Source organism: Adiantum capillus-veneris, chromosome 5, assembly GCF_014529385.1.
Source record: "Adiantum capillus-veneris isolate H3 chromosome 5, ASM1452938v2, whole genome shotgun sequence".
Taxonomy (NCBI): domain Eukaryota; kingdom Viridiplantae; phylum Streptophyta; class Polypodiopsida; order Polypodiales; family Pteridaceae; genus Adiantum; species Adiantum capillus-veneris.
Window position 1 is genome coordinate 75,197,390 of NC_140935.1, and position 23,915 is coordinate 75,221,304.

General features: G+C 45.8%; 1 protein-coding gene across 5 annotated transcripts in view; it reads right to left on the reverse strand.

Moving 5' to 3' along the window:
• LOC147457544 (protein NPG1-like) overlaps positions 1-23,915 on the reverse strand; it is a 63,458-nt gene that overhangs the window by 27,530 nt on the left and 12,013 nt on the right. For all 5 annotated transcript variants that reach the window (XM_086512417.1, XM_086512415.1, XM_086512414.1 and 2 more), the window contains one exon: positions 13,588-13,814. In XM_086512417.1, coding sequence (XP_086368543.1) covers positions 13,588-13,788 — 201 coding nt within the window. In that variant the 5' untranslated portion in view covers positions 13,789-13,814. The remainder of the gene's footprint in view (positions 1-13,587; positions 13,815-23,915) is intronic.

The following is a 23,915-nucleotide window of genomic DNA, read 5'->3' on the forward strand; positions in this document are numbered from 1 at the left end:
CGCGAAGCAAGAGAAGCACAAAGAAAGGCCTGCGACAAAAGTATGGCAGCCATAGATCGTGAATACAACGCAAAAATGGAAGCCATAGAGAGTGAGCACGAGCGCGAGAACAAAGAAAGACTAGCAAGATTTGATCGCAAGAACAAAGTAAGAATGCAAGAGATGTTGAGACTCTTTTCTCAAGTTCAGGCACAAATGCAAGAGATTCGGGAAAAGGAGACTCTCTCAGTCTCTTCTTCTCCAAAGCATGATACACAGGATTTGCATGATTATGATAAGCATGATGATTTGAATGATAATGATAAGCATGATGGTTTGAATGACAATGACAAGCATGAAGCATTGCATGACAATGACAAGCATGATGATTTGCATGATCAAGATGTGATTTCTGACGAGCATGATGATTTGCATGAAGATGATGTGATTGTTCACAGGGATGATGGTTTAGTTGATGCTTTTTCTAGCGAAGCTAACCTCATTGCAGATTCGATCAATCACGAAGAACCGATCTTGGCTCTCGAGTCGAGGTCCACAGAACCCCCACAAGAAGATTCGATCAAACACGAAGAATCCATCTTGGCTCTCGAGCCTAGGTCCAAAGAATCCTTACAGGAAGTACTATGTGTTCAAATGATTAGTCAACACGCATTTGTCGAGTGTTTCATTCGTGATCGTTTCCTGTATTTTAGTCAGCATCTTTATGGGATCCCTTTCCTAGGCAAGCCATCTTGTACGTTGAGCACGATTCACTCATGAATGAGCACGGATGTATGCGGATTATTCATGAAAAGCTGGCAAGTATGCATTCAAGGAAGTCACATTCCATGTCTCTTCATTGGCACGACACAGTTGTAGAAAGAGCACAAGAAAGTATGAGCACCAACCATCGGCATTTCCGTTGTGAATTGCCACAGTTGATTGATTTAGATAAGCACGACAAGATTCGATCTCATTGTTTGCGTGTGTGTGGTGAACGGTTTGGCACTCCGTCTATTTGTTCATCTACATTGCATATACAGTCTTTTAGGAAGATTAGCTTTTTTCCATTCACTTTACATGGAATGGGTATGTTCATGTTTTTGTGTTGGAAGTGGTTTCAGGAATTTTCAACCATGGAGATTCTTGAAGACGGAAGAAGCATGACTCTAGACGAAGTTGAAGCATTGAAGGAGCTACAAAAGACAGTGCCGCTTTCGGTGTGGCTCAAAGAAGCAAGCGTTGCAGACCTTTCTGAAGTTCAAGTATCGCACGACCCACACCTCATAGTGCCTCGGCTAAGAGTCCTTCAAAGGATTCCAGATGCTATTGGCGATCTCCCTCAACGCCATACAGTTCGGTACCAGTACCTCACTTTGAAAAGGAGGGGATGTCATGTGACACATCCAACCCTATGTGTCCGTGGACAAGCTACAGCATAACCAAGGTTCAATTCAGTCAAGTTAGTCTAGAATAGAAAGTGATATGGCACTTTTGTGAGTCTGTTCGCAGACCGTGCATGACCAATCACTTAGATTAGATGCATATCCTCTGGTTACACACAGCATGATCATAAGCATTCCCATCAAAATCCATCAGGGGAATTTTCCAGTGCATTAAACCTATTTTCCCTATTTTGACATTTTTCACTTATTATTTTAAGTGACTTTTGTTGGAAAGTGGGTATGGCAAATTTACTAAGCTTGTATGAGTGGAAACCTAGCGCTAGCACTTTCTGGCAGAAGAGGCAGCAACAGCACACGCTCAACAGGCGGCAACTTCTCAACAGAACCCCCAAGAGGCCTAGCATTTTTGCTCCACAGCATAAACCTAGCGTTTTTGGACCATATCAACCAACGTTTTTGGACTTTACAGATTCATGGCGATAGCCAGAAGCAAAAGCCCCAACGTTAGCAGATTCACCGCAGCAGGACCATTTTTCAGCCTAGCGTTTTTGCATCAACCTAAAGCCATCAGCGTTTTTGCAACCCTTCGCGGCAGAAGCATCAAGAAGCATCACCGTTTTCAGTTTTCAGCAGTCAGTAACCGCAGTAGAACCCCCAGCCCTTCTCTCAATTTGGACGCCCCCTTCTCACGTTGATTTCGAGATTTGCTATGTAGCCGCCAAGTGTCCACTTTGCCTCTTTTGAGTTAAATTCCTAGCACCCACCGGCTTACCAAGTGTAGCAATAGGCCTAAATGACTTTGAACTGAGCTTAAACACCCTTGTACTACTCGGATTCCAGCGCCGACTATCCCGACCATCTCGTGGCAACCTACCCTTCCCGATTACGGGTGAAACACACGAACGTCGACCGTTTCACACTGGCCACACAATGTCCGACCATTTGTGACTTCAAAAAGAGGGTTCCAAAATTTAAATAAAAATCAAGGGAAAGAAACCAACAACTAAGGTTAGTGGTTGCCACAGCCTCGTGACATACCCCCCCCTCTTGAAATTGCAACGTCCTCGATTGCATGCCAAATATACATGCCATAGATGATAGTGTGATTAGCATCCTTTTATAATCACATGTATCCGCAGGAAAGGTCATGAAACATAGATACAAATGACTTAATGAGACCTTCATACTTTTGTCATTTCATCTACGATAGAAGTGAGCATAATACCTTTACCACTTGTAGAACAGTGTCCACTTCTATTGCACTGAATCCATGTGTATATTTGATGTGCTAGCTCCATCATTGCCCCTCCTTTGAACTCGTTGAGTTGGGGCAAACGTAGGTTGTAGCCCAAAGGCCTCAAGGTAAAGCTGCAATACATTTGGTGACTCTAGCAGTTCACACTCTTCCATCCACTTTGCATCCATAGGTGGATAGTTCTTGAACTTCACCAAATACCATTGTGCAACTTTTCCCTTAACTTTTCTTTCATTATATGCCAAAATCTACTCAGGTACCAAAATCTCATCAAGTTCCTCAACTTTTGGTTGATCTTCATCTGGCATATCTTAGAAGACTCACGTGAAACGCATTATGAATCTTCCAAGTATCATGCAAGTTCAGCCAATACGCAACATTGTTCATCTTCTCAAATACTTAAAAAGGCTCATAATAACGCATGCTAAGCTTCGGGAACAACCTTTCCTTGCTCTTCATCTTCTTTATACTTACCTGTTCAAACCATGAAAGTACCCAATCACCAAGTGAAAACAACAATTCAGGACGGTGACGATAAGGCAAGATTGATCTTCTTATACACTTCATCCATGTTTTCTGCATATCGATCCACCTCAAAAAATTTGTCCTTTGTGTGCAAAACGGGAGGAACCTTTTTGCCACCCTCAACAATCTCAAAAGGTGCCTTGCTTGTTGACGAATGCACCGTATTATTGTACGCATACTCAAGCATAGATAGATACTGTTCCCACTTGCCCTTATTATCTGACACATAACATTTCAACAAATCTTGTTTTTTTCCGAGAAAAAGATCCTCCTATTAGTTAATGAAAATTGCCCATAGGGCTACAACCACCTCTGCAAGAGAGGGCTACAACAAACATGATGGGGAGACTCTCCCAATGAAAAAAGAGCATATATACAATGAGGCTAAATCAAGAGATGGGAGGAGGGAAGAGCCACACAGGTGGACGGTAGTGCCATCTGAGCACACCCTGGACAATGGTGTAGAAAGGCCCAGGGCGCCAGAGTCGAAGGAAAGCCTCGCGGCGCTCCCGCATGCGGTCAGAGCTGCCCTGTAGTCCCTCAAGCTGTCCTCTGAGAGTATCGATCAGCTCTAGCCAAAAGTCACAAACAGTCTCTGCCGATGGCACAGGGCGAGCCTCAAAGATGCAAAAACAGCGGGCCCGCCAGATGAACCAAAGTGTCAGGCCATTGATGAGCTCCCAACACTCCTCTCTCTCACTACACCACTCCTGTGGAGTAAGCTCTGTAGTAGGCTGGAGTGTAGGTCGCCCCCCCTGTATCACTATCATCCTGCTGGTGGAAGATAGCTCAAATTGAAGTGCCGGGCCCGTGAGAGTGGACCAAGCCGCTGCCCCCCAAGTGTATTGTCGAGCCGTGGAGAGAGTAGGCATCAGCCGAAGAACTCGTAGCCACACCTGCTGGGCCGAGGGACAGTCTCAAAGACAGTGACGCTGACTCTCCACTAAATGGTCACAGGCTACACATGCGGCTGAGAGACCACTATGCACTAGCCAGCTCCCTACTGTTGTAGCTCTGTGTGCGACCAGCCACTGAAACAAGGTGACGCGCCTCGTCTGTCTGGAGTGCCACAGCCTCTCCCAGAAGGCTGCCAAGAACTCAACTGTGAGACCCTCCTCCTGCCAATGACGTGCTGCAGCGGGGCGAGCCTCTCTCTGTGCTGCAAGTATATGACGTCCAAGCCAAACAGTGTACTGAAAGAAAGGGACTCCTGGGTGGTCTACAGAAGAGAAGGGGTCCCTCCATAGCCACTCACCAGGATCCCATTGTACTCGTGCCAGTGGACAACACTCCCAAGCCCATAGCCTCCAGTGTCCAGTCTCAAGACCTGCAGTGTCCAGTCTCAAGAGCTGCTGGGTCAGGGTCTATGACGCAAGTCCCTCCACAGATGCCCACTACTCGGATCCTCTGGAAACAGCACTCTGCTACCTGCGGGGCCTCTACTACAACTCGTTGTAGTCGTCCCCCACCCTGAAGCTCGAAGAACAGGGCTGGGACAGCCTGGCCATGACTGAGATGAGAACCTCCAGTCGTGTGAAGGCTCCCATCCACCGGGGTGCTACTGGCTCGAGAGGCGTGAGCCACACTCAGCTGGAACTGGCTCTGAGATGTCCTGACACATACTATGCACCCCTCTCATGCCCTATAACTGGAAACCCTGCACCTCCTTTGACAAACCTGTGAACTCTAGTCAGTCACCTAGAGAGCGCGCTGGACCTGCTACCATGGGACCCCAGGAAACATGAGGCCGACTGAAACCGGCCCGTAGGGCGGTAGGCGTTGGCTTTCACCCGAAATTCTTTACTTTATACACACACACAGAGCACTTTGCAAAGAGAACCGGCGACGGGAATTAACACTTGAATACACACACGTCTCGGGAGCTAGAATGCTCCGAGCAGACACCGACAACCTGTAGGCCCCAAAATTGGCGCCCCTTTCGGTATTTCTTTATTCTTTAGGAGGGTAAATTACAAGGTAAGGTCCTGGGAATCCTTCACGTGTATCCACCTAGATACCATTTGATTTGGCCAAATTTCGGCAGCATAACAACCCCAAAACTTGCGCGAAACCAATTCCCCTGCTGGAACTCGCTTGCACTGTCGTATACCCTCTGATTCCTGTCCAAAAACAGTAAATTCAGCACGCTGTATTTACTGGTTTTTGCCCTGTTTTCAGCCCCAAACAGTCCCCTAACTGTCCTTGGCCAGTGGGGCACAATTCCCAATGATCCTGGCGTCCGTACGGCTGAAAAACAATGAATTTACAGCGCATACACATCGCTGATTTTGCACCTGTACGGTGAGGTTATGACCCTCACCAGTGCCTGCTTTGGAGCAGCAGTTAGCTACCCCTGTTCCTGCTCAAGGAGGCCCTTGCCTCAGCACAAAAGCATGAACCCACACAATTGTACATCAGTCAAATGAGTAGCCCTCTTGTGGGACATCACATAACTGCACGTAGGGGAGAGAGAGAGCAGTGTGTAGTGTGCAGGGCATCACTCCTAGCACCACACTGTACATGAGAGGGAAAGAAAGCACTCCATAGCTCTTAACCTGTGACAAAAGCTGAAATGAGGCCTCTCCCAGCATAAAATTCAGCGCCACTTCTTCTGCAAGAGGAAAGTGCATGAAAAGTTGACACTTGGCGCATTTACAAGCATTTGCACGTTTCGGGCTCGCCGCTTAAAAATATCCTGACCGGTTGCCCAATTGACTTCGCGGCAAAGTTGTAAAATGTTCCCCTAGTCATACCGGAGGTAATGACGCAAACACATTTCACGGCCCAAAATAGCAGTTCCCTAAATTTTAGGAGATGCTTCCGTTGGGCTCCCACTGGTCTTCTGACCATCTATCCTCATTGGGACTGCATCCAAAAGTGCAATGTGGCCCAACTGTCGGATACTTTTTGTTGGTAGTTCCACCTTGACTTTACGCCTTAATTGAGTTCACTTCCTAGTATCCACCAACTTGCTAAGTGCGACGGGGGGACCTATATGATCTTGCTCTGAGCCTAGACATCCTCTTACCATACGAATTCCAGTGCCGACCACTTCCCGTCTGCGGGTGAATCTACCGTTCACATTGGCCATACAATGTTTGACCGTTTGCTACTTCAAAAAGAGGGTCTCAAAACAAATAAAATAAACCCCATTGGAAAGAAACCAACAACCAAGGTTAGCAGTTGCCACATCTCTGTGACATGGTTAATAACTGCCACGTCCTCATGACACCGACTACCAACCAAGTGGCCTCTCTGAGTGCTAACCATGAGGTTCAAGACGAAGGGTTGCCGTAGGCGCTCCTCCGTGCACGTCGGCTGTCTCTGCTCCAAGCCACGAGGTAAGAGCTCCCAAGATCGAAGCAAACTCACAGCGAAGCGGTCCTCCAATCTCCTGCTCAAACCAACTTTGTGCATCTCTATAAAGATCCATCTTGTCGAAGGTCACCAAGGGCCTTCTGACTGAGACACCCTGGCACGAAGCCTCTGCAGCAAGAACTCCTTCCAGAGCTCCTTACCTAGCAGAAGTCCTCTGACTATGAACTTCCCAAGAAGGGCTCTGCTCTGCTGTGCTGGATCAATGATCCCAAGCCCTCCCTGAGAACAAGGAAGCGTGATGACCTGCCAAGCCACCTTGGCTCGGGCTATCTGAGTGTCACGTCCTGACCAAAGGAAGTTCCTGATCAGCCTCTCTACCTGGCTGATACAAGAACTCGAGAAGATTCAACAGGAAGTGATGTACCACATAGTCGCCAACAACACCTGGTTGGCAACTACTACTCTGCCAACCAGAGAAAGTCGTGTTGAGCTCCAATGTAACAACTTTCTGCTGATAGACAGGAGAAGGGGAGCAATCTGCTGCTCGGGAGACAAGTCCAAACCAACCTGACAACCCAAGTACCGAACTGCAGTCCCTAAGAGAATCCACCTGAAACCCTCTCTTGGCATCCAATCTGGCACAGGAGCACTACCAACCGAGAAAGCCACTGTCTTTCTCCAGTTGATCAGTGCGCCCGATGCACAACAGAAGGTCTCCAAAGCCTGCTCACATCTGTGAAGATTGGCCTCCTGGACAACTAAGTACAAGGCTGAGTCATCGGCAAACTCAGCGTCCAGTAGCTCATCTCCTCGAATAGGGAGTGCTAAGCCCCGTAGACCAACCTGCTGTGACACCACAAATCTGCTCATCGCCTCCACATAGAACAAAAAGAGAAAGAGGGCAAGAGGACAGCCCTATCTGACCGAGCGTGTAAGCATGAAGCGATCACCTCTACCTCCTGCCAAAAGCACCTGACTGTGAGCCTGTCTGTCCAAGGCTGACACCCCGCTGATCCAAGTATCTGAGAAGCCCATCCTGCGTAGAGTGCCCGCTAGAAAGTCCCAGTCAACTCTGTCGTATGCCTTCTCAAAATCGAGAAGAAGAATCACGAGGTACTCACCACGGAGCCGTGCCACGGCAGAAGACTCCCATAAAGTAAACATGTTGTCAAGGATACTGCGTTCCTTGACAAAACCTGTCTGAGTCCCATGTATAAGGCTCTCTATAAGTGGCTGAATCCTCAAACTCAGAGCCTTGGCAAGAATTTTGTAGGCTGAGTTGAGGATGGTGATGGGGCACCATTGTCGAATCTCATCCAAGGAGCCACCCTCCTTGGAAATGAGGTAGATCGGGCCCTCACTCATGCTGTCAGGCATCACTCCTGTGTGCAAAATGTACTGAAAAGCACTACAGAGATCTGGGCCAAGCAGGTCCCAGTACTCCAAGAAAAAGCTGGGAATCAACCCATCCTCACCTGGACAGCTACCACGAGGGAGGGCCCTAAGAGCCGTGTGCAGCTCCTCAAGCTGAAGTGGCATCTCTAGCCTTTGACGCATCTCCTCAGTCACAAGACATGGCATCTGTGCCCAAACCTGCTCCCTGCATGCATCCTGCCGCTCTGACTGGGGCTCAGCAGACAGTAACTCACGGTAGAAGTCAGTAGCAACTACACGCATATCCTCGGGCTCACAAGCAACTGACCCATCAGGCCTCCTCAACTGACTGACCTTGGCATGCGAGTGCCGAGGTCCCACTGTCTCAAAAAAAGCACCAGTCACTCTGTCACCCACTTGAGTCCACTGAGATGCTTGTCGGTGGAAAGTAAACTCATGACGCCTCTCCTCTGTGCTAGCAAGCTCATGTCAAGCCTGCTGTAACTGCTCCTCCAACCATGGACTGTCTGGATGTTGCTCCTGCATCCTCTGTAGTGAAGCAATGCCCCGCCTGAGACGCTGCTCCGCCTCTATCGCTGCAGCCCGGCGAGCCAGAGACTCCTGAAGAAAAAAATGGCTAATCTGAGCTAGGCCTGAGGCCACTCTGTCTGCAGGAGAATCCTGTCTGTCCATGCCCTCTGTCCAGAGAGCCTCTATCCTCTCTCTGAGTGCTGAGTCCAACAAGACCCTCTCTGGGATGCGGAGCATCGTGCTCCCACTCCTCTGTCTGTCTGCCATTGTGAGGATCACTGGTGCATGGTCCGAGAAGGAGGTCCGTGCCAGGATGCCCACTGATCCTCCCAAGTCACTGAAGTGGTCACTAGTGTAGAAGCGATCTATCCGCGATAGATTCACTCCTCCCACTCTGCGGTCCGATCTAGAGAAGGCAAGACTGTCTGGGAGCCTCACAAAACCAGAGTGCTGCCATATATCCGAGACCCTCAAAGTCATACACAACCTCTCCCAAGCTGCCAACTCGACTCCATGCACAGTAGCATGGCTACCACCAATCCTACCAGAAGGGTCCTCCAACATGTCGAAGTCCCCTCCTATGCACCAATGATCTACCTGCGGCAAAGACTCAACAATCTGTGACCAAAACTCTGCACGAGCACTCGCCACATTGGCCGCATAGATGTTCAGGAAACCCACAAGGCCACCCTGAACCTGCATAGTAATCCACTGAGCCCTGCCTGGCACAATAATCCCTCTGCCCACAATGGCCTGCTGCAATGAGTCCGCAATAGTCATACATACCCCACCCTGGATGCCTCCAGGTCCAAAAGCAGCTGACTAAAAGGTATCATATCGTCCACGCAAAATCTGACCACATCGCCAAATGCGGCTCTCACACAAATGGTGCTCCTGAAGCATAAGGAGATCAATCTCTCCTCTCACAAGGCAACGCTGAAGCTCCTGACGCAATCGGCCCCGCTGACGCTAAAACTGGGGCCCACCTAGTCCTTGCACGTTCCATGAGACGATCCTCATGGGAAGCGAGAGAGAACAGATGCTGGCTATCTTCGAGGCTTGCTTGGATGGAGAGTAATCCGCATCCGAGCGTCCTCTAGATAGGCGTGACTGCAGTGAGTGCCTAGCCCAAGCCCGAGCAGAGCGAGCCGTACGTAAAGCAACCTCCTCTGTCCAGAAGTCCTCATGAATGTATACATAGCATGGCAAACACTGCGTATCAGCAAAGAAGTACACCACAATGTACCTACATCCTGCTGAGTCTGGGGGTGTCACCGCAAACTTGGCCAATGGCCACAAAGTTTGCAGCATGTCTGTAACTCCAAGTTCTCCCATGTAGTGAGAGAACTCTAGGACCCGTGTATGCAACCATCCCAACATTGAGTCGAGGGTCCACTCTGTCTCAGCCCTGCCACAGAGGGGGAAGGAGAAACCAACTGCTGAGTCCAAGGCCTCTATCCCCCTAGCGGCAAGGAACAAAGCATGGACCCTGAAGCAGGCTACCTCATGATCTGCTGAGGGATCGTCGAGAAAACGAGTGAAGCTGTAGTCGAAGAAGTCCCAACGGCGCCGGATGTCAATGCTCGTCAGACCACGAGGGATAGCTGCAAGGGAAGATGTCTGTATCTGCAGAGGGGGCCGTAAGAAAGGCTGACCCTCTCTCGCTAGGCGACTCGTGGCAAAGGCGCTGCCAAGAGATCTCCTAGCCGCCGGAGAAGGCCCTGCCCCCTGGGTCGACTGTGGAACAGGAGTAGGAGGGGGGGGAGAAGGAGCTGGGGGGAGCGGTGGAGAAGAGGGGCGGGATGGGGCAACAGAGGTAGAAGGACGAGGTGGAGAAGTGACGGGAGCAGAAGGCGGGGGGGAGGATGAGGAAGAGGGGGAGAGGCTATCGAGAGTGAAGCGGAGGTGGGGGCTGGAGCAGGGATCTCCTCCTGCTCAAGAGGACCAAAGCGGTTCACCGTGGGAACCCACCACTGCTAAGTAGGCGCCTGAGGGCCACTCTGAGTGCCAGGCTGACGCTGTGGCCCCTGTCGTCGTCTACCACGAGCCTGTTGCCACCCCTCCTCCGCTGGAGCCCCAAGCTCAGAGGGTGACTGGCAACTGCATGTATGCAATGAAGCTGATTGTGGCTGCGGGCCAGCCCTGGCAGGCTGGGGCTGAGGCTGTGGTGCACGTCGCAACCTCCTCCGTGGACAGGCCTTCGCTAGATGGCCCATCTGTCGACAAATGAAGCACTGGTTCGGGAGGCCCGAGTACTCCACACTCTGTCTAAACCAACCTCCACTCACCCGAGGCAAAAGGATAACCTTCGGGAGCGTGTGGGTGTCTCTGACCAAAACTCGAACTGAGGGAATGCCAACCGCCTTGGCAGCTATTGATGCTGCCGTACGAGGTTTCTCCAAGACAATCCCAATGGCTGAGCCAGGTTGTCTTCAGTAAAGGTGAAGGGGATCAGATGCAGTTCCTCAACTATGATGAATTCTTGGAGCATATTTCTGCAAGAAGTGAAAACTTGAGCGTGGTGTCCATGTTTTCAAACAAGCCTCTCCAAAACAGGCTCGTCATACAAGGATCACGATCACTGACAATAGACTGTGGCATATCATTGTACTTAAGCACATTGTACATAAACAACCGTGCCATCTGGTCAGATTATATCTTCTTCCTGACAATAATAAAATGGGCCTACTTGCTGAACCTACAAATAATGATCCATATACTATCATTCTCTGTTGGCGTTCTTAGAAGATATAAAATCCATAGAAATTCTTTCCCATGGCTTCTCTGGAATAGGCAGTGACTATAATAACTATGGTGTCTTTTGCCTATCAAACTTGACCTTTTGGCAAATCACGCATGCTCGCACAAAGGCATCCACATCTCTCCTCAAAGTAGGCCAATAAAAGAATGTCTCGATCGCTTTCACTGTCGCATCTATACCACGATACCCTGCATACGATGAAACATGGCTTTCTACCATAACCTAAGGTCGCAATGGCCTAGTGGCACATAATCTGCCATGCATCGTCATAAAACCTTACTTGAGAAAGTAATGCTCACGGCGTTGCCCATCTTGCAACTATTCAAAGATCCTTGCAAAATCTTTATCAGTAGCATATTGTTCCTTCATGTCATCAAGCTCATGATGATAAGGAGATGATACACCTGAAATTTGAGGCTTTCTTAATAACACATCAGCCACAACATTCTTCTTGCCTTCCAGATGCAAAATCTAAAAGTGGAACATAGAAAGAATGTTTGCCCATCGCATATGCTTTTCAGATAACTTTGACTGTGTCAAGAAGTATCGCAAGGTCTGATGATCTGTCTCAACAACAAAATCAGCACCTAACAGGTAGTGCTTCCAACTAGAAAGCGCATGAATCGTGGCTAGTAGCTCTCTCATAGATTTGCATAGTCTTTTCTGACCCTTGCAAGATTCTACTCTCGTAAGCTACTACCCGACTATCTTGCATTAACACTGCCTCAATACTATTGTCACACGCATCACACTGGACCACATATGGCTTCTTGAGGTTTGATAAGACAAATACTGGATCCGAAGTCATCTTTTCCTTTAAGATATTAAAAGTTGAAATCTCTTTTTGTGTCCACTTGAACGTGACCTCTTTCTTTTGTAGAGCATGTACAGGTGAAGCAATCTCAGCAAAGTTCCTGATAAACCTTATGTAGTAAGAGCATAAGCCCAAGAAGCTACGACATCATGTACAGTCTTCAAATATGGCCATGTGCTAATTGCTTCAACCTTGGCAAGATCCATTCGGACACTATGTGGCCAAGAAAGTGAATCTCTTCGAAAAAGAACTCACTTTTCTTAGGATTAAGAAGCAACCTATGATTGCGCAGCTCTTCGAACACAATGGTCAAGTGACGCCTATGCTCTTCATTCTTTAAATAGACTATCATGTCGTCAAAGAATAGGCCGACAAACATTGATGTGGGCGGAAAATCCAATCCATCATCCAGAAACGAGCAAAAACTGTCAACACCGAAATTACGTTCCGAGCAAATACAAGTAGCGGCCCGTCACCGAAACAACCAAAACAAACAGGAACGCGGACTACTCCTCCCCTCCCATCCCCACTTATAAAAACACCACCCCACACCTTCATACCTCTATTCAAAGCTCAAGCTCCCAAGCTCTCAGCCTCTCCAAGCTCTCAAGACTTTTTAGTAGGATTGAATGGTCATAGCCGGGTTGAACAGTCTTCAAACCAGGTATTTTGTTAGTGGTAGTGTCAACGACTCTAATACTACTTGTATTCAGTCATGCAAAACTAAAAAATGTAATATTTGGATGTCTTTAGCCTCCATTTCCAGATCATTATGTTCCCTTTCAAGGTAACTTGGACACCAAGTCCCTTATATGCATCTTCTCTCTCTCTCTCTCTCTCTCTCTCTCTCTCTCTCTCTCTCTCTCTCTCTCTCTCTCTCTCTCTCTCTCTCTCTCTCTCACAAAGTCAAAGGTGTGGTAGATTGGATATTTGGATTCACAGGATAGATCTATGAGGTCTCTTAACATTGTTCCTACAACTTTTAAAATTCACTTCCTCTCTCGAAGTTTGTTACACAGCTATAACCTGAACAAAGGTTTTAGCTCAGGCTCTTGATAGATCGGATCCCTCGAGCCACTTTATCAGTAAAGATGCACCTTGCAAAACTAAATACATTCTACAATCAAGACCGAATATCAGCCTGAGATGACCAGAAACCTGCAAGACTGGCTGTACCTTTGACCACACCCTTGTTTGTGGAGCACATATTTGATACTTTCTGGTACAGACTCATGCAAACGACATACAGCATGGTTTGATGTGACGATTTGCCTTGTTCAAGTGTTGATCTTCTAGATCTTTTTTGGAACTTCGAAATTGCACACAAAATAAATTTTGACATTCTAACCACATAGACAATGCAAACAATGTGGTTGTTTCTTTTGGATGTCTATGAATGCAGACCAATACTATGTGTGTTTTTTTTTTAAAAGTGTGTTTTTTACAGAAGGGGTTTTTTTTTTTTGGGAGTGCTGGAAAGGGAAAGGGGGTTAGTTCATTGCCATGAGATAGCTAAATCTGCATCTCACACTTGCTTACTTATGCAATGCACGATCATTCTACTCGTAGTACAAGCATGCACATTTTATTCACTCGCAAGCACAAGAAGCAAAGATGGCCTCACCTCATAGTTGAGAGACAAAGCTTCACGAAGGGAGGACTCAGCCTCTTCGATGTTACCCTCATCGAGCTTTGCTTCGCCCTCGATGGTCTTGGTAGAGAGACCACTGGCTGCAGCCATATCTTGAGCCGCCATGGCTGCAATGGGATCACGGTCTGCCTTGAATTGCTCGCTTGAGCAGACGCACATCATCTTCAACCCCATCTTCTACGCGCAAATCTCTTCATGTGCTGCATACCACAAGAAGTTTTAGAGTAATTCTCATGAATAAAAAAGCTGTTTTTCACATCATTTTCCACACATTAAAACAATGAAATATTCACGGAAAAAAATTAGCATAAAAGAATCTTAGTAAGAAAAGTTTCACACATGAGAAAAAGACTGCATTGTTATCCAACGTGAGAAAAATACTGTGACTTTTTTCTCACATTAGTTTATATGTTTCACATGAGTGAAACTCAGTGCCAATTCTTAGTGCATCTTTCACGTGAGTATTTAGTATATTATTGAGTCAGTAAAGATTATTGCAATAAGTAATTCCATTTTTCAAAAAAGTTTTTTGCACAATTTTACTTCATCTAAAAAACTAATTCATTGCCACACCAAGCAATTGGTAATTGTGAAGATTTGCCTTCCTGTGATAAAAATCCAAAGAACAATTTTTAATAATTTTAGTCAAAGTGCTCTTATCTTGCCTACTATCCTATCCTATTTAGGTTTGTTAAAACTATTTGTTAGCTACTTTATAAATCCATTTTACAAAGATTTTATCTATGGTTTCTAATACTAAGGAAACCAGCTCGAGACTGTGGAGACAAACAACACACATGCACTTGATGACGGTTTGAGGGCTCTAGAGGACTACTAGCACCGGTAAGACAAGAAGACCCAAGGGGGGCAACATCTGGCCAATGGAAGTTTCAACAAGGATTAGACTACAACTCAAAGGCAGTCGGTGTATAGGGATGCACAACTGAATGGTGGAACCTATAGAGGCTTCAATAAGCAACTTGGACAAGCAACGGAGTCCGAAAACAATGGAGGAAAGCAGACATAGGAGGTGGATATTTAGATATCAACACAAATCCAAAAAACACATCGACCACACTCTTAAGCCTAAACAACCAAGTCTTCTGCCACTACTCTAAAAACAGTTTCAATTCCTTGGGCAACCCTACAATACTACCCCCCTTGAGTACATCCAAGGTTCGATCTTGGGAGTTGAATCATTTAAAACCAAGTTTGAAAACAATCAAGACAATGCTGGTTTGTCTTGCACTCTTTTCAAATGATTAAAACTTACTGTATAGCTGGGTTGTAGCATTGGTTTTGTGTTTGATCAAATACCATTTACTACACAAGGGACCAAATCAAGGCTACATGACATTAACTAGAGAACAACATTGGCAAAGCATCAAATTTATTTGCAGTTGCACATGGCTTTCTATCAACACATTACACAACAAAATACTATGGGATTTCTTTTGTTGAAATGAAGTAAAATCTGAAGCCAGCTGAATGAAGTAAAATCCAAAGGCAGCTATAACCTCGCTTGTGTCAAGCTAGCTCTCACCCTCAATTTTCAGGTCCACTAACGGTGATATAAACATTCATAACTTACTAGACAAGTAAGGGCAATGCCCCATACACCTTATGGGGCGATATATAACAATGATTAATGGTGATTTTGCATTCCATGATAACTACATCTGAAAAAGAGCTAGCTTGAGAGCTCCTAAAGGTCATAAAGAAGCATCTCTTTTTACACCAACTTTAGCTACACAATGATAATTTCAGGCTTGAAAGCCCAAATTGTAGCCATGCTAAGTCAGTTCACAACCAGCAAAATGTAACCTTCAGAACAAGGGAAACATGTGACCCTCTTGCACAAATTAAACCAGCACTATAAGTATATACACCATTCATTTAGTACACCCTCCAGATACATGTTACAAGAGCAGTCATACCATACTAAATACCTAAGACCCTCTTGGGCTAAACCGTACAAAAGCCTTTCATGCAAATCTAGACATCGGCATCAACATCTTCCTAAACCATGCTTGAAGCAAAATTAACACCTTCACACACGTCAAGAAGCTTGGGCGGGTCAGCCAAGGGGAGCTCTGCCTCATTTTATGGTAAAAGACTTGGCTTCGTCACTTTGAAAGTTGAGATACAAATCAAAAGAGGGTAGGCATCACCTGCACTCATTCATGCAACCTCGTCACCCTACAGGTGGCTTTGATCACCATGTGTATACCTACACCTAAGCTCCTTCTCCAGTCCTCCACCACGACAATGAAGTACTAGTTCACCCCCTGTATTTTATATGAGCTATTTCTTCATGAACCGTGCTTAATCTTACTGGATTGCTTGTAAGTAGAGAGCCAAAAACACGGAAAACGAAAACAGAGGACATACACAAGGCGCATCAACTTGAAGATCTGTTATAAGCAGACGACAACCCTAACGACCAGCTTGTTGAAAGTAGGTAGACCTGCAGGCCTAGATCACGCGAGCCTGTCAAAAACGCAAAGAGAGACAGAGGAAGGGAATCGAAGGTGAATGAAGAGAGATACAACCTATCACAAACCAGGCGTAGCTTTGTTAAACCTCCGCTTGTTGGTAGTAGTACAACTCGGCCTCGTTGCGTTCTCCGGCCACGACCTTCGTAATTTTGATATGCTTAGAATGACCTAATAAGTTACAACTGAGAGGGAACGGGAGGAAGAAATTAGGAAAAATTCTCCCGAGTGGCACGTTCAAGCGGTACCTTTCAAATTTCAATTTCAATTGTAATTTGTACATCTATTTACTCTATTACAGAGGCCCGAATTCATGGAAGGCCACGTGGCTCGATTTGCACCGATCAACACTTTCCTTAATGTGTTCTCTGAACAGCTCTCGCTATTTACTCGGTAAGCCAAAGGCTCTTTTTCCAGTATCTGAACGCAGAAGCCACCGCGTGGCATTAGATTTAAATTTTAAAAAACATTGCTACCATGCAAAGCTCTAAATATAAAAAACTCCGCGTGAAAAGCTACCAAGCGAATAAAATAAAAAAAGCACTCTGAGTTGCTCAATTGCTCTCAAACGCAGTTCGAATATCTTCTCCACCAGTATGCCACCAACCCGGATTTTGTCGATCTTTTTACTCGGATACAGAATGGGGAGATAGTGCCAGGGTATTCCATACAGGATGGCTACTTGATGAAGAAAACAATGTTGTGTGTTACACATCCGTTGAGGGAAAAGGTTTGACTGAGTGCCATTGTTCACCTTTTACGGGTCACAGCAACCACCTTGCAAGGTTAAATCTGGTACAGAGGGATTGCACAAGAGGGGAGTCACTCCGCTCCTTTGTCAACAGATTATCTCAATTGAATAAGGTCACTAATGTCCCCTTTGGGTTTCAAGGATACTGTTGGGCTGACAATATTCTGCTATATGACTTTATGAAACAGAATTCTCGAAATTGAATATGAATGATTTGTACTCTCTCATGTGACTTGTTTGAGTGCAGGAAATGAAAGACGAAATGACTATAGCGTTTCGGTCTCATAAATCTTTATAGGCAGACCGAGTGCAATTATCGCCAACAACGACTTAACATCCATAGCGCACGGTATGTTGATGCTAATACATTGTTTGAGTGCAGAACCGATTTCAGTGTCAAGAGGACAGAGTTTTCGTACTGTTGAATGCATTTTGCAACCTCAAGATTCAAAAATTATTTTATTTAGTTATACACCAATATATCATATATGTTGGGTGCCAAGTGCCCTCTTGTGCAAATACATTACTCATGATGTTGCATCTTATCTCGATTTTCTTATAGAGACGAGTGCTAAACTAGTAAGAGATGCAAAGAGTGCTAAACTAGTAAGAGATGCAAAGAAAGCTGACTCGTCTCTACAAGAAAATTGAGATAAGATGCAACATCATGAGGAATGTATTTGCACAAGAGGGCAATTGGCACCCAACATATATGATATATTGGGTGTATAACTAAATAAAATAATTTCTGAATCTTGAGGTTGCAAAATGCATTGAACAGTAGGAAAAGTCTGTCCTCTTGACGCTGAAATTGGTTCTGCACTCAAACAATGTATTAGCATCAACATACCCTGCGCTATGGAATGTTAAGTCGTTGTTGGCGATAATTGCACTCAGTCTGTCTATAAAGATTTATGAGACCGAAACGCTATAGTCATTTCGTCTTTCATTCCCTGCACTCAAACAAGTCACATGAGAGAGTACAAATCATTCATATTCAATTTCGAGAATTTTGTTTCATAAAGTCATATAGCAGAATATTGTCAGCCCAACAGTATCCTTGAAACGCAAAGGGGACATTAGTGACCTTATTCAATTGAGGTAATCTGTTGACAAAGGAGCAGAGTGACTCCCCTCTTGTGCAATCCATGTGCACCAGATTTAACCTTGCAAGGTGGTCGCTGTGTCATGTGACACATCCAACCCTATGTGTCCGTGGACAAGCTATAGCATGATCAAGGATCAGTTAGTCCAGTCAGTCTAGATTAGAAGTGATCTACCACTTTTGTGAATCTATTCGTAGACCATGCATGCCCAGTCACTTAGTGTAGATGCATATCCTCTGGTTGCACACAACATGATCATAAGCATTTCCATCAGAATCCATCGGAATCAGTCAGGGGATTTTCCAGTGCATTTAGCCTATTTTACTTATTTTTGGTATTTTTCACTTATTACTTTAAGTGACTTTCCAATAAAAGTAGGTAGGGCAACTGGGGTAAGAAAATATATAAGCAAACCAAAGCTAACACTAAATGGCAGAAGAGGCAGCAGGAGCACATACTCAACAAGCACCTTCTCAGCAGAACCCCAGCAGAACCCTCCCAAGAGACCTAGCGTTTTTGCTCCACAGCAACAGCCTAGCGTTTTTGGACCAGATCAGCCAACGATTTGCACTTGTAGATTCTGGAAGCAGGCAGGATATCAAATCAGCCTAGCATTTTGCATTTACAAGACAACAGGCGTCAGAATTGCAGATTTTCAGCCCTAGCGTTTTTGCATTTGCAGCCAACCCTAGCGTTTTGCAGATTCCCCGCGACGGAAAGTCAAGGAACATCAGCGTTTTCAGTTTTCAGCAGTTAGTACCCGCAGATAAAGTCCCGAACCTCGCACATCTCACCTTCCCGCAACAGTTCCTCGCCGCACGGTCAGTTTCCGCAAGGTTTACAGTTTTTGCCCGGAAAACGCAGATTTTAGCATCTGCGTTTTCAGCGCGTCGTCGTCGCATCGTCGTCATCGAAATAGAGTCAGAATTCAGCAGATAGAACATTTGCAGATTTCAACCCATGGCGTTTTTGGACAGCAGTAGAAAGATTGCATTTTTCAAGCATTAGGTCGACTTCGTCATCCCCGTCGTCATCGCCGACATAACCTAGACTTGCATCAGTCTTATGCATACCATTTGTACCAGATTGTGCAATCATAAGTAGACCACTCTCGCCGACGAGAGTGGGGCCTTCGGAGGAGGGTTTTACAACGTCTCTGGTGTCGTATCTCTCTTCTCTCTCTATCTCTCAGTCTCATACACTTGCACATTCACTTTGTTTGTGATCATAGCATTCTCTCATTAAGAACGGAGGGCTCTACCTTCCATAAGAACAAAAGGAACCTTGAGCACAGTTCGGAGCACTCATCTTGAGCAAAGCGCAAACATTCATTCCGCTGCACCTAACATTGGTATCAGAGCTTTGGCAGTGTTCTGTATCACTCAAGGAAAGAACCACAAGAATCACAAGAATTTTTTTTCTTGTTGCGGTCGCACGAACCCAAGTTCGCTTGGGCGTCTCGATTCCTAATCGTGTTTTTGAAAAGTGACAGGAACCCCAGGAAAAAAGGCTTGACCACCCTCCCCTTGTGTCTCTTTTCACTCATTGAGAGCAGACCGTGCACTTAGCGGCAGGCCAATCGACATGAGGTGGGAAAAGGCAACCTTGGTGTGAGCGCATGGCCGCCAAGGGGTGCACCTGCGGAAAGGAGTAGAACTCGAGTGAAGAGAAGATCCTTCTCAAACACGGTTTGCAAGCGAAAGTAAACCTCAAGAATCCAAGTCCCTCGTTGACTTAAGAACCAAAGATCATAGTGCATGGTCGTCACCCGAAGCGGACTGGATACTTCGCATACAGGTGATGAGCATGAGAGAGGCGAAGAAGAATTTTCCCCACCGGGAGGTTTTTCCGACCCTCCCCCTTCCCCATCTACGTCAAGGATTGCACTAACTCCTATGAAGGAGTTGCTGCAGTTGTTTATGGACAAGAAGTTAGACCAAAAAGCAGAAATAGAGCGTGAACATGAAGAAAAGATGGCAGCCATTGAGCGTCAATACATAGAAAGAGTGGCAGCCATACTTCGCGAGAGCAAAGCAAGACAAGAACAGAGCGACCAACGCATGAAAGAGTTCTTGCGACTCTTTTCTAAAGTTCAGGCATAGATGCAAGAGAATCAGGAAAAGGAGACACTCTCAGTCTCTTCTTCTCCAAAGCAAGACACACATGATTTGCATGATGATGATTTGAATGACAATGCTTTGCATGATGATTTGCATGAAAATGATGAGCATGATGATTTGGATGATAGAGACAAGGATGATGATTTGCATGATCAAGATGTGATTTCTCACGAGCATGATGATTTGCATGAAGATGATGTGATTGTTCACAAGGATGATGAGTTAGTTGATGCTTTTTCTAGCGAAGCTAACCTCATTGTAGATTCGATCAATCACGAAGAACCGATCTTGGCTTTCGAGTCGAGGTCCAAAGAACCCCCACAGGAGGATTCGATCATTCAGGAAGAACCGATCTTGGCTCTCGAGCCTAGGTCCAAAGAACCCTCACAGGAAGTATTATGTGTTCGCATGATTAGTACGCACGCATTGTTCGAGTGTTTCATTCGTAATCGTTTCCTGTATTTTAGTCAGCATCTTTATGTGATCCCTTTTCCTAGGCATGACATATTTTATGTAGAGCACGTTTCTCTCATGGATGAGCACAAATGTATACGGATTTCTCATGAAAAGCTGAAAAGTATGCATTCAAGGAAGTCACATTCCATGTCTCTTCCTTGGCACGACACAGTTGTAGAAAGAGCACATGATAGTATGAGCACCAAGCATGGGCATTTCTGTTGTGAATTGCCATAGTTAATTGCTTTAGATCAAAAGAAAGACAAGATTGGATCTCATTGTTTGCGTGTGTGTGGTGAACGGTTTGGCACTCCGTCTCTTTGTTCATCTACATTGCATGCACAGTCTTTGAGGAAGATAAGATTTTTTCCACTCACTTTACATGGAATGGGTATGTTCATGGTTTTGTGTTAGAAATGGTTTTAGGAATTTTCAGTCATGGAGATTCTTGAAGAAGCAAGAAGCGTGACTATAGAGGAAGTTGAAGCATCGAAGGAGCCACAAGGGACTTTGTGTCGCTTACAGCGCGGCCCAAAGAAGAAAGCGTTGCAGACCTTTATGAAGTTCAAGTACCGCACGACCCACACATCAGAGTGGGCCAGCGAAGAGTCCCTTCCAGGATTTCGAAAGCTATTCGCGATCTCCCTCGACGCCATACAGTTCGGTACCAGTACCTCACTTTAAAAAGGAGGGGATGTCATGTGACACATCCAACCCTATGTGTCTGTGGACAAGCTACAGCATGATCAGGGTTCACTCAGTCCAGTCATTCTATATTAGAAGTGATCTACCACTTTTGTGAATCTATTTGTAGACCGTGCAAGCCCAGTCACTTAGTGTAGATGCATATCCTCTGGTTGCACACAGCATGATCATAAGCATCCCCATCAGAATCCATCAGAATCAGTCAGGGGAATTTTTCAGTGCAATTAGCCTATTTTCGTCGCATTGTCGTCATCGACATAAAGTTAGAATTCAGCAGATAGAACATTTGCAGATTTCAGCCCATAGCGTTTTTGGACAGCAGTAGAAAGATTGTAGATTTCGGCCATTAGGTCGCCTTCGTCATCCCCGTCGTCATCGCCGACATAGACTAGACTTGCATCAGTCTTATGCATACTATTTGTACCGGATTGTGCAATCATAAGTAGATCGCTCTCGCCGACGAGAGTGGGGCCTTCGGTGGAGGGTTTTACGTCGTCTCTGGTGTCTTATCTCTCTTGTCTCTCTATCTCTCAGTCTCTACACTTGCACGCATAGTGTCCATTCACTTTGTTTGTGATCATAGCATTTTCTCATTAAGAACGGAAGGCTCTACCTTCCATAAGAACAAAAGGAACCTTGAGCACAGTTCGGAGCACTCATCTTGAGCAAAGCACAAACATTCATTCCGCTACACCTAACACGCTGTGACCCGTAAAAGGTGAACAATGGCACTCAATCAAACCTTTTCCCTCAACGGATGTGTAACACACAACATTGTTTTCTTCATCAAGTAGCCATCCTGTATGGAATACCCTAGCACTATCTCCCCATTCTGTATCTGAGTAAAAAGATCGAAAAAATCCGGGTTGGTGGCATACTGGTGGAGAAGATATTCGAACTGCTTTTGAGAGCAATTGAGCAACTCAGAGTGCTTTTTTTATTTTATTCGCTTGGTAGCTTTTCATGCGGAGTTTTTTATATTTAGAGCTTTTCATGGCAACAATGTTTTTTAAATTTTAAATCTAATGCCACGTGGTGGCTTCTGCGTTCAGATACTAAAAAAAGAGCCTTTGGCTTACCGAGTAAATAGCGAGATCTGTTCAGAGAACACATTAAGGAAAGTGCTCATCGGTGCAAATCGAGCCACGTGGCCTTCCATGAATTCCGGCCTCCGTAATAGAGTAAATTGATGTACAAATTACAATTGAAATTGATATTTGAAAGGTGCTGCTTGAACGTGCCACTCTGTAGAATTTTTCCTAATTTCTTCCTCCCGTTCCCTCTCAATTGTAACTTATTAGGTCATTCTAAGCAGATCAAAATTACGAAGGTCGTGGCCGGAGAACGCAACGAGGCCGAGTTGTACTACTACTGACGAGTGGGGGCTTACCAAAGCTACGCCTGGCTTGGGATAGGTTGTATCTCTCTTCTTTGACCTTCGATTCCCTTCCTCTATCTCTTTGCGTTTTTGACAGGCTCGCGTGATCTAGGCCTACAGGTCTACCTACTTTCAACAAGCTGGTCGTTAGGGTTGTCATCTGCTTATAACAGATCTTCAAGTTGATGCGCCTTGTGTATGTCCTCTGTTTTCGTTTTCCGTGTTTTTGGCTCTCTACTTACAAGCAATCCAGCAAGATTAAGCACGGTTCATGAAGAAATAGCTCATATAAAATACAGGGGGTGAACTAGTACTTCATTGTCGTGGTAGGACTGGAGAAGGAGCTTAGGTGCAGGTATACACATGGTAGATCAAAGCCACCTGTAGGGTGACGAGGTTGCATGAATGAATGCAGGTGATGCCTACCCTCTTTTGATTTGTATCTCAACTTTCAAAGTGACGAAGCTAGGTCTTTTACCATAAAATTAGGCAGAGCTCCCCTTGGCTGACCCGCCCAAGGTAGATAATACTAGTTTTTCCCACCCAATCCAAACTCCTATGGTGTAAACCGAGAAGAGATGCAATTCTCCTTTGTGGAAAACTCTGTCCTTCACCTCCAAACTCCTTCAACACATCCTCATTTCATGGTTTTGGCTTCCAACATGAAATTAGCATCTTTGCTAAGCATGTGCCTGTTCACAGGCACCACAAAGAATCACACATACTCATGACTATAGAAAGTGCAGAAAAAGTCGAAACATGTAGATGATTCTGTGATTGTACCATTGAACCCGAGCTGATGGCAATCTATCTAACGAAGTCCGAGATGCTCTTTAGGAGTTATAACCACTGACAAAATACTCAATATGAGGTAAGTGATAATCATTTTATTTTCTCAAACCTAACACGTGAAATATACACGTGCTATTTGAGCTCCTCAAACATAGGAGAGCTGACCTCAGTAGCCCCTACTCGCTACAACTTCACACGGGAGACGGACTCTGTATACATAGATGGGATCTACAGACGCTTGTGCACACAGGAGCCAGGGTGCATAGTTACAGGGGACGGGGGGGACGGGCCCTAGGGCCGGTGGACGGCCGTAACCGGGCCGGGAACGGAAGGGGACGCTGTGGTACGGACCGAATTCGGGCCCGACGGGCGGGTCGCAGGGGGGACGGACCGGGGACGGCCGAAACGGCAGGGGTCGGACGGGGTCTACCGGGAACGGCTGCAGTCAGACCGAAAAATGTGACCGTTTTTTACCGTTTTTAACGGATCTGTGTTGTC